The 12,176-nt window shown below is 40.2% G+C and overlaps 1 protein-coding gene across 2 annotated transcripts in view; it reads right to left on the bottom strand.

The window, feature by feature from the left end:
- klf12b (Kruppel-like factor 12b) overlaps nt 1–12,176 on the bottom strand; it is a 71,022-nt gene that overhangs the window by 11,192 nt on the left and 47,654 nt on the right. For both annotated transcript variants that reach the window (XM_007227785.4, XM_007227784.4), the window contains exon 4: nt 7,880–8,015. In XM_007227785.4, coding sequence (XP_007227847.3) covers nt 7,880–8,015 — 136 coding nt within the window. The remainder of the gene's footprint in view (nt 1–7,879; nt 8,016–12,176) is intronic.

Here is a 12,176-nt window from a genome sequence, read left to right on the forward strand (position 1 = left end):
GTCCGTAGTTTAGTGGGCCACGCAGCAAGACAACAACCCTAATCTACAAAGAAGCTTATACAAGGTCATACAAGGAAGCTTAAGAAAATCACGTGGAGTTGGAACAGGTTTGTGGGAGAATGGGCCAAAATTTCTTTAGTCTGTTGTGCAGGATGGATCACCAGTTACCGGAAACATTTGTTTGAAGTTATTGCTGCTCAACGGAGTAACAGCAGTTATTAAAACTCTTTTTTCTTTTCATTTCGGATTCATTTGAATGAGTTATCTTTATTGGGATTTAGGACTTGTGATGAAGGTATGATATTACAGTCCAGGTCAATTACATTTGTATATACAAAACAATATAACTATACATGCTCATATAAGGACCTATTGGGGATTTTACTACTCTTCATCTTAAAAATCCTCACATATGGGGTACAGAATGTCCTCTCTCTCTCTCTCTCTCTCTCTCTCTCTCTTTCAATTTCAAGTTAAATTTTAAATAGCTTTATTGGCATGAATTGCAATTAACAACTTTTGCCAAAGCAATGAAATAAGTAGTTTATATATATATGTAAATGGTAAAAAAAACAATAGATATAAAAAATATACATTAACATACCTTACACTCTCTCTTCCCCTCTCTTTTCTCTCTCTCTCCTCCTCTTTCTGTCTCTCTCTCTCTTTCACTCACTCTCTCGCCTTCTCTTTCTCGTCCTCTCTCTCTTACTCTCTCTTTCCCTCTCTTCTCCCTCTCTCTTGTCCTCTCTTTCTGTCTCTCTCTCCCTCCCTCTCTCTCTCACCCTCTTTCTCGTCCTTTCTCTCTTTTACTCTCTCTTTACCTCCCTTCTTCCTCCCTCTTGTCCTCTCTTTATGTCTCTCTCTCTCCCTCCCTCTCTCTCTCTCTCACCCTCTTTCTGTCTCTCTCTCCCTCTCTTTCTCGTCCTTTCTCTTTTGCCCTCTCTCTCTCACAGTCTCTTTCTCTCTCTCACCCTCTTTCTCTCTCTCTCTCTCTATAGTATGATCAACTCTCCCCTCTGCCTATTGATTGGCACGGCCTTGGCCATGCGCTAAGAGCCGAGTGGGCGGAGTCAGACTCTGCCGCTGGTGAACTGTCTCCACCACATGCAGCCCACTTCCTGTTTCTCTCCTGCCCCAGGGATCACCTGTTGGTGTTGCCGCAGGTCCAGGCAGAGGCCTAGCGATAATGAGCCAATGTGTCAGAAATGAAGCTGAACTCCAACTCCCCTCTACCTCTGCCCAAAACCAAAACACACTCACACACAGAGAGAGAGAGAGAGAGAGAGAGAGAGAGAGAGAGAGAGATTGTGTAGAAGCAGCGAGCAGAACTGGAGAATGGCTGATATTACAGAAGAAAAAAAGACAGAGATTAATGCATTACTGTATTATACTGCAGCACAGCATTCCCCAATCCTGGTACAGTATTCGGCCATGATCTGCATATCTTATATCTTACTGTTTTCTCTACTCTACTGCAATCAGTCAAGTTAAAGCGGCACTAAACCCCATGATTTGTTTCTGATTCACCTTCAGCTTAAATTTAAAATTGGGCATTGAGTGATGTATGGGTTTAGAAGCAGTGTGCCTCTGATAGCAGTGAGACACAGATGGTTGGACGTCAGCTATTTTCTCCACATTTGACAAGGCCAAATACTCAACCTCCTTATTAGGGCTCCTCCTGTCACTAGTAATGCCCCAACACCAGGAGGGTGAAGACTAGCACACGCCTCCTCTGATAAATGTGAAGTCAGCCACCGTCTCTTTTACAACTGCAGCGCTGCTGAGTAGCATCACAGCGCAGCGACTCAGTTCCGATACATCAGCTCACAGACGCATTGTGCTGATCCACATCACCCTAGTAGTGACGAGGGTAAAGGGCACCATCTACCTACAGCTGGGCTCCGGCAGCTGATGGCAAGCTACATGAACGGGATTTGAATCAGCGATCTGATCATTTAAGCTGGCGTGAAAATATAGGAAAATACAAGCTTCTAATGTGGTTAATTAGTGGCATATGTTAACATACATTTAGCTATAATTAGCTAAAACTAATATATGAGCTATATAATTATATACATAAAGAGATTGAGATTGAGTAAGAGACTGATAAGGAGCTCCATATATGGCTTAAAGGGGTTAAAATGAGTTCATTACTTGTATCAGGTGTATCGGTAGATGAGTAGAAGATGAGCACGGGGGAAGCACTGATGTAGTAAGGAGGCTGAACATCAGCAAGGGGATAAGAGAAGAATGCAGACAGAAGAGAAAGAGAGAGAGAGAGAGAGAGAAGGGGGAGTTGGAGATCCGGCTCCTAAAAGTGCAGGGAGCTCTGAGGGGAGTCAGGGACGCGACAGCGAGGATTTACAGTGGAAAGACTTTCAGCGGCGAACTCTCACAGGATGTTTACACTGCGACTTCACTCACAAGAGACGCCATGAGAATCACATAAATATCACTGCAGAAGCCTGACTCAGGCACACACGCCCTCACCTGATCCACAGAGCGCAGAGCGCTGAGGACACCGGCGGCCTGCGCTGTGTGGCAGACGGAAAAAAGCTAATCAGTGCACCACACACACACCAAACACACACACACATATACTCTCAGACTCTGCTAAAGCCCCTCACGGCTGCCTTGAACCCTGCATAACCCTAACATCCCGGCTTTGTGCTGTGTGAATTCCTCTGTTTGTGGAAATAGTGGTAGCAATCTGTTTCATACAAAGCTGGATTGTGCCTTTGTTCCTTTGTCTCTGCCAGCCCCTCTGAGTCACCTGTGAAAGGGTCTTTCTGCTGGAGGAGCTCAGACAGTACCCCCGACACACCGGCCTAAATGAGGGAGACAGGGGGTCCAACACCTTACCAGCTACAGAATTTCGGGGAGACAGAGTGAGAGAGAGAGAGAGAGAGAGAGAGGCGGAGGAAAGACGCGGAGGAGAGGCAGGAGGTTCAGCAGGATTAAGCCTGAACATGAGGCCACTGAGGGCAGGAAACATGAACAGTGAACAGTGGTTATTGGGTCACAGACAAAGGAACAAGGAAGAAAGAAAGAAAGAAAGAAAGAAAGAAAGAAAGAAAGAAAGAAAGAAAGAGAGAAAGTGCACATTTCAATGAGGTGGTTCACCTGCCTTTTAAAATAGTAGAATTGATCATTACCAGTTACAATAATATTCAATAGAAGAGTATGCACTCTTATAAAATTAACCTGCTATAGAAGGTTCTTTCAGCAAAAGCATTGGAAAAACTGAATTGGTACCATAATCAAGATAATCCAAGAACCGTTATTTAAAACAAAAAGGTATTATGTAAATACATGAAGTAGAAAAGAAATGTTAAAGGGTGAAAGTGAATTTAAAATAAAATTTAAAGAAGAGAAACTATGTTCTCCTCCCAAAAATGTGTAATATTCTCATAACAAATTAAATAACTCTTAAAGAAGATGGGTAGGGATGAGGTGGTCAGTGTCCTTGCCTCCTATCTCTATTCTAAATGCTCTGGTTCCAATTTTTATACTCCAGTGCAAGCATAAAGAAGATGGCAGCTTCCATTTTTTGGTCATGTTTTGGTTTTAAAACATTGCAATTGGAATGAATGGGCACAGACTGTCCACACATGGTATATAGTCTTTGATTTTGTGCAAATTGTGGCCAAAACTAAATTAATTTGTGATAAAAATTGATTGGAATTGGGGTAAATATAAGTCTTCCTGTTGCACTGAATCATTTTTCTAAAGAACTGTTATTAAATCACAGTGAAATGAATGATTCAATGATTTCCACACATAATAGCCAGGCAGGACCACTAGAGAAAGTGGCACCATAGAGCCGTTATGAAGTGTGTGTGTGTGTGTGTGTGTGTGTGTGTACCCCCTCACCTGTTTGGTTGAATGGCCCTGAATACTTAAAGGGACGGGGCAGAACCTGCCAGGACCACTCTAACAATAGCCCACTAACTCTTCTCCCAGCAGTCATGAATATAAAAGAAGCAACTGAACTGGTGTTTTTTTATACACACAAACACACACACACACACACACACAAACCCACACATACACACTCTTGCGGATCACTGGAGGAGATTTGTAGACGTGGGAGTAGGAGAGTACTTCAGACAGAGCCCCGGGCACAAGTAAGTCTCCCCTACAGCGCTGATCAGGTGCACACACTCTGATAGTGCCATCATCACCTCTCCTTCACACACAAGCACACACACACACACACGCGCGCGCTCATACACCAGACCACGACTCCTCCAATGACTCACATCTCATAAAGTGTGACATTTAAGACTGATAGCGTCTGCCGCCTCTCTGTGCGTGCTGCCAGGTGCTGTTTTGTAGGGCAGTTCCAGTCAAGAACTGTTTGGAAGTATAGAGTGTGTTATTACAGTCTTTTTAAGAATGGTGCTACGGAAATCCAGGATAGACAAAATTACTAAGGCCATTTCCTGGCCAAATACTACAAACAAGCCTGAGCTGCATCACAACGCCTCACTCTGGCTGCTGAGTATAATATATGAATTGACCCAAGATGCATCTGAGCTTCTACAGTATTTGAAGTGATCCTAAAGCCCCCTCTCTCCTGCATGTTGTTGGGTGGTAGCTTCTGGTAGGTACTGGAACGTGGTTGCTATGTGGTTCATTCGGTATCCCAGGTGGTGTCTGTGGTGTTGCAATCTAGTTGCTATGGTTGTTCTAAGCGGTTGCTTGGTGTATCTGATCCCATAGCCCTAGCGCAACACACACTAACACACCACCACCAGCTCTGTTGTGTCCTGTAAGAACACTAAAGCCATTGAAGAACAGTGTAAAAGAAGTCAATATTTTGACGCTGATACACATAAGTAATTACATACAATAACTTGTAAACTGCAATAAGTATTAACCAATTCATAGGCTGAACGGTGGCTTAATGGTAAGCACGTTAACCTCCCAGCACTGGGGTCTTGGGTTCAAGTCCCTATCTGTGTGGGTTTCCTCCCACAGTCCAAAAACACGGAAATAAGGTAAATCGGATGCTCTAAATTGCCCAGAAAAATGTTATACTCTAAATTGATTTGTATATGTATGTAAAGGTATTTTTATTGTATAGGTTTGTGTGTATAAAATGTATCTATGATACATTTTATCTGTGTGCCCAGATATGAATTCCAGTCCTCCAGACGGATGGTGGTTTCCGGTTGAGAGTATGCTGTGTTTGATTGGCTGCCACTTCTCACTGGTTTGTGGGTGAGAAGTGGCAGTATGAATGGTTATGTGTAAAAACATGTAAATTGTAAAGCGTCCTTGGGTTTCTAGAAAGGCGCTACATAAATGTAACTTCTTGATTCATTCATTATGTAATTTACGCGGTTAATGTGTAAATACAGAGTTATTAAAGATACTTATTATAAAGTAAGACCTAAGCTAGTTCTAATGTTACCAAATTTCTTTCAGTTTTAACACACTTGATGCAGCAAAAATATCTGATTAACCAGCTCCTCCTGAATATGAAATGAGACTGAGGGAAAAACGATAAACTCTTCAGGACAGGGTCGTCTTCAGGATTAGTAGTGGAAACTACAGCTGTAGCTGTAGAGAGAGTTTACAGCGACAGAGCACTGACAGGTCCGAGTTATTTTTATCCCAGAGGGCAGGGCTGTGCCAGCCAAGCCCATCACCCACACACTCACACACAGACACACATACCCACCACACACTAGACTGCTGACTGGAAGACCCGCACATACGAGCAGAATTTAGTGAAAACATTCCCAAAATGATTCAGAAGTCTGAATTTAAAAGGCTTTCTAACCACACAGTCTTGTGTGAATCCAGCTGTCGTCTTAATCTGAACTGTTGAACATATTTGTTACTCCTACTTTACAGGATATCTGTTTATTTGTTTTATTTCTGGCCCAATAGGTACACTATGATATCAGTGTTATTCTTGCAGCCTGACTGGGCATAATGTAATCTCATTTCATGAGCTAGAGTGAACACAGCTGCACTCTCTCTCTCTCTGTCTTTCTCTCGTTCTGTGACTCTTTCTGTCTCTCCACACCCTTCCTCACTTCTGTAAACACTAAAAAAGCACCTCTGTGTAACAGCAGCACTTCTTTTAAAAGTCTTGGTTAAACCTTGGCTGTGGCTGTGCAACAGCGGGGGCAAAGTCCCTCGCCTGTGCGGGGCACACTCCCGGCAAAGGGAAACATTTACTCTGCGCTGTTCCAGGGGACTCTGACACTGAGCAGAATCCTGGAATACTTTCCAAGCAGTTTGCCTAAATAACAAGCGGCCGCTGTGGGCCTGGCCAAGGAAGCGCCGCCGAGTTTACGAGAGGAGATGGGGCCAGCGCTCGCACGGAAGCCCCCCTGAGTGCAAGGGAGTATAAGAGACCAGGGTACTGAGGCTCTTTAATGAGGAAAGGTGGCTTCACTCGGTGATCCACTATGTGCCCGTCACCTTTTTACATTTCACATTATTTTTACATTAGCTATAGCCCCACACTCAGCCTCTCTGACTGAGTCTTGGTTCCTCCTAAGGAGATCCTTTGTTCCCAGAGCCATCAGACTCTTCAACTCCTCCCAGTGGAGCCGGAGGAGAGAGGAAGACGAATGAGGAACAAGTCTCATATGTTTTTTTTTTATCATGTACCTCTACACTCTGGGACTCTATTGACCTTTTACTGTACATCCTGTACATTTGCACTCCTGGACACTACTCACACTCAACTTTAATACAATACTTGCACAGGGTTATGCTTATTATATTGTCTCTTATCTATCTCTTATACTTAATTTATTCTGTATTACTGCACTACCTCATATCTATGGCTGAGTATTTTCACACTTTGTATATTTTTTGTATTTATATATTCATGTTTATATTCTTCATTCAGCAAATATATTTTTCTATTTTTACTTATATCTTATAAGGTATAGTAAATATTTAAAATCCAAGTTAGAATCTTCTTTACTCTTATATTTATTCCTGTGCTATCCATCAATCAATCCATCAATCCATCCATCTACAGGGTTCATGCACTTTTTAAACAATAAATTACCATGATTTTTTTTCATGCCTTCAAGGCATATTTTCATGACCATGCGATTTTTAAAACATCAGTGCAGATATGGACAATAAAAACAAAAATCAACTTAAACTATAATTAAATTGATTATAGTAGGTCTTAAATGAGTCAATAAATAAAAATGCTGATACACAATATTTAATAATAAAATGTGAGTCATATCCTGAGAGCTCCATTGTGTAGGGCTAAATTACTGAATTCTGAGCTGGTGTATTTTGCTATCTATTTTGCTCAAAATAGATTTTCTCCATCGATAAACTGAAACACTAAGATTTGTAGAGCAAATTTCCATGACTTTTTTCAAAACCTTCTGAGTATTTATATATTTTCCAAAATTATCCAGGCCTGGAAATTACTATTTTCAAATTCCATTACTTTTTTTTCTCTGTAAAGCTGCTTTTTTGACAACTTCTGTTTTTCTGACAACTTTTTGTTTTGTGACAACTTTTGTTTTGTGAAAAGATCTATACAAATAAAATAATTTAAATAACTGAATTGAGCCACATGATGATTGGTGCAGCCACTGCTGAAGCATTTTAGGAAGCTTAATTGGTTTTAAACGTGTGCCGTAGTTAAAGGAAATTGTTCAAACCAAAAAAAGTTGCGCAGACAAAAATAGGAAGCATATTGGCTTCTCCACTACAATATGTGTTCACTCCTACACACTGCTACATTTTTTTGGGTTTGTTTCAGCAGACTCAACATTAGTCAGTAGACAGATTGGGTTTATAGTATGGGTGATGATATAGCGAGTGTGTATGTGTGTGTGTGTGTGTGTGTGTTTTTAGCAGCCATACTCATACTCACTCCTGCACTGCTCGTGCTATAGACAGCGCGGTGGATCCTGTTTCATTAACACTGTCCAAGGTTACATTTGGCAGGTCGTCGTCATCACTGTCACTTTTGATTTGTCTTGGCGACAAGCCGTTGGGGTCTGTTTGTGCTGCCATTGGGGGAGCAAGATAAAGAGCAAGTTAGTTACACTAAACACACAAACACACACAGTACAGTAAGTACATATCATCACCGTCCAATGAAAAACATGCATCTCTAAAACAGCAACTTAACAGGAGAAAGATAAAACCTTCCAAACTTTCATTAGAAGTCAATGTAAAAAGAGTTTATTTCAGGGACTTATTTTGGAGAAGTTCTATTGGTCTATTCATCGAGATATGTTGACACAGTGTAATGTGTGACAGTTTGTGTGTTTAAATTATGCAGTAAATAAACAAAAATGATGGTTAAAGAAAGGTGACAGAAAAGTGGTATTTTAGAAAACAATAAAAAAAAATATTTGGATCCCTAAAAATGATTTCTATTAAAGGTTTGCATGTAATACATGAGTAATAATAATCAAACTTGTTTATGCAGACCTTCTGAAATGATTCTTTAATCATTTTAATTTATTAATGTATGGTGAGTAAAAGTTATTACACTTCAATGTCAGATTTTTTTTATTTTAACATTTTAAACACAATTTTCCTAGAATTTCAAAAATATTTTTTGTATAGACCATAAACCCATTCCAATAATACTGTACATGTACTTTATGGCATTTTTAATTGCAGTATATGATATAATAATATGATGCTGAATCATGTTTAATATTCCTAGATGCTTTAACCCATTCATGTTCAACAAACAAATTTATTATGATAAGGCAAAATGCCACAGAACTTTTTTTTTAACTAATCAAAAGTGAATACATTTTGCATTATTATACCTTTTTGTAAAACAAAATGATGAAAAAAATGTTGTACACATAAATTTTATACTTGAATTCACATCGGTTTTGTAAAAATGGAATAGTTTCATTAGTTTCTAAAAGATTTTGTAGTAAAAAATATTTTATGCTATTGAAAAATTGATAGATTAATGCACAATTAATTACAATAATAATATCTGACATCTGATATTTTAATTTAATAAGATTACAAATAAATATACATGCATAAAATGGTTAACTAACAATGAAAATTCTGAACATTTGTTCAATATGAAAAAAATATGGTGTGAAAAGTGTATTGTGTGGGAGTGTGTTTTCATTTCTCGTCTGCCTGCATATGAAATCCTGTCCACACCTCAAATTTGTATATTCTGTCTCGTGTCACCCTCCTGCACAGTCAGTCATGCACCACCGTCATGATTACTATCAGTGTCCCCTGAGAGTAACAGCGGCGTCCTCTGTGATTAGCCATGCTAGCGGCGCTCAGGCTGCTGAAGGATCAGTCGTACGCACTGGCAGCGCTCAGCTCCCCCTCAGCGAGCGCATTCTGCCTGTTCTCAAGCCAGTGCTGGAGCCCCCGAGCAGTGTGTCGTCCCCGCACGTCCCCAGCACAACCCATTAACACACTATCACACACTCCTCCACCCAGGCTGAGCAGAAACACAGCCCAGCCCTGCCGGTGCTCAGCCCACTCTCGTTTATCTGCAGGGCGGCGGCCCCCCGGTCCGGCTGAAAAAAACCCAGATTTTCAGCAGACAGGAGGCGACAAGCCAAAATGTACAGTTCAGAGGTGAGAATCAGACTCATACTGGGTTTAATGAGTCAGATGGAAGAAACTGTTGAGTGGAATTGACTAAACTGTTAAACAGCAGTCTTATTATTACATTATTACATTATTACTACCACAGAATCAATATTCAGGTAGTAGAGGTGCTCTGCAGCCTAATGAAAAGCTTGTGGGTTCAAATCCCAGGGCCGAATGAGTAAAACATCTTCTAATAGACGTTACATGCAACACCCAGAGAGACGTGTCAGATTGTAATGTTTTAACATGGAGTTGTAGAGGTTCCTAATGGAGAACCAATCCACAGAATCAATATTCAGGTAGTAGCTTGGGAAGATCAGCTCTTCGCCTTCGGCTCGTGCCTATGACCAAATCACAGCTGTGATGTTATTCGTGATAACACACAACCTTAAGTGTTCTATTGCTTAATTATACAAAAGTTAGTTCTGAACTCACAATCTGATTGGTTGAGAAGTGTTATAACCGTGCTGATATTTGTGATAAAAGCACGGCCTTCTTAAATCTTCTTCATCAACTTCTCAAATCTGTATCACTCAGCGGACGTGTTGGCAAGTAACGGCATTTACACACAGGACAGTTTTGAATCATCACCTCCACCACCAGCAGCAGCATTAGCTTAGCACAGGCTAGAACCCAGCCAAGGCACGCATGCCCGCACTGCTGGCTCGCATTTTGTCAAAAAAAGAGAAAGAAAATCCATCATTCGCCTTTAACAGGCCAGAATTTTTACCATATTACACACCTAAATCTTGAAGATTTCTATTGAAGCAGGACATAAAAAGATTTCATGTTTGATAGTAACCATTACTACAAACACTAATTGTAATTGTAGAAGAAGTAAATTGAAAAAAAAAATCTTTCCTAAACTCCATTTTAAAGTCAGTAGTTTAAAATCCTAAATACAAATCAAACATTTCATGTCTCTGTTATGTAGGTTTTACGTCTATTTTCAAAACTGCAGAATTTGGGTTTGAGTCCTGTTACTGATCTAGAATTATTTAGTGGAATAGAGAGTGAACACCCTGTAAGTTTTTTTCAGACTGTAAATAACTTATTTTACTGCAGAGAAAGGGGTATTTGTATCACATATACTTGTGGACCATATATAGGCCAAGGCCTATATATTGCAGATATCCATTAGGAACCTCTACAACTCTACAACAGCACTAACTATGCAGAGACATCTAGCGAGATGTGTCATACATGTGTTACACACTATATCTCTTTACGTTTGGCTCATTAAATATAAGAGACCAAGAGTTGCTGATATCTAAAGATGCAGATATCAAATTGTTCAATCATGTATAGATTAAACCTTTTATCTTTTAGATTAAATCGAATTGAATTGCAACTAGATGTAGCTCCTACTAGAAAGCACACTATTAGGGAGAAGTCTGCGCATTACGTAATTTCTCCCTTACAGTATTTACAGAATTAAAAATTCCCTGCAATATTGGGTGAGAAAATTCTGGGTTTGATTCATCAATTTGCATGAACGATTCTACAGCGCGGGCAGAGGACGAGTAAAGCGGTTTCTCAGGCCTGTTACTGAACAATGAGGTGGAACCGCTTTGTAGTAAAGCGTCCAATTTACCTACACTGTCTGCCTGGATGTTTCAGAAAAATGTCCATATAAAGGCGGCGCTGAAGCGGAGTTCATGAGAGGTAGCTCAGCAAACCCCAGGATTTCTTTCTGCTGTTGTTTCCAGCCAAAGCCAGTTTCCATGGTAACCCTGCCAGAGACAGAGCTATAGAGGAGGGCACACACCTCCCTTTAAAAGGATGGCCAACCTGTGTGTGTGTATGTGTGGGTGTGTGTGGTGTGTGTGTGGTTGGCTGCAAGTGTGTGTGTGTGTGTATGTGTGTAAGTGTGTGTGTGTGAGTGTGTGTGTGTGTATACAGCTTCCATTGTGTTTTAGCCGTCAGAGATCCGGACATGAACATTTGTACGTGAATATTTGATTGAGTCTGCGGGTGCTTGTCAGTCCAGTGCCACTGCATGCTTATCATTAACGTAACGGAACGCTGGAACTAACAGTTAAACTTACAACAATGAGAATTAAGGTGTTAAGATGTGAGTTTAGCTAAAAAATCGAATTTATACTTTATTCTAATCTCACTGCAACTATTGAATAGTCTATGAAATATAAAAATATACCATTTTTACAACTGAAATTTAAAATTTGGTCCAAACCAAGGTTTGAGTGTGTTGCTACATACTGTATATACTGTACATTTATTATTACAGTTTTTGGTTTCACACTGCAGTTTATTAAACAAACTAACTAAAGAACTTCCCTTTATCTTGTCATCATTATCTACGTAGGCTGTGTGTGTACCTAAACTTGACACTATACTTGACTGGTTTGTAGAATATCATTACTTTGTTAAGTTGCCTTTTCTAGGTCTTGCACCGAATACAATCTGCCTGCCAAACTTTGACTCTCCTTCAAGTGCCAGGAAGCTAAATAAGTATAGTAGATTACCCTCAGATTGTATTTATTTCTGTTTAATTAAGGCTTAATCTACAGTTACAGTAGATAAAGGAGTCTATCCCATTTAATAAAGTGCTT

The sequence above is a fragment of the Astyanax mexicanus genome, chromosome 11, assembly GCF_023375975.1.
Source record: "Astyanax mexicanus isolate ESR-SI-001 chromosome 11, AstMex3_surface, whole genome shotgun sequence".
Taxonomy (NCBI): domain Eukaryota; kingdom Metazoa; phylum Chordata; class Actinopteri; order Characiformes; family Acestrorhamphidae; genus Astyanax; species Astyanax mexicanus.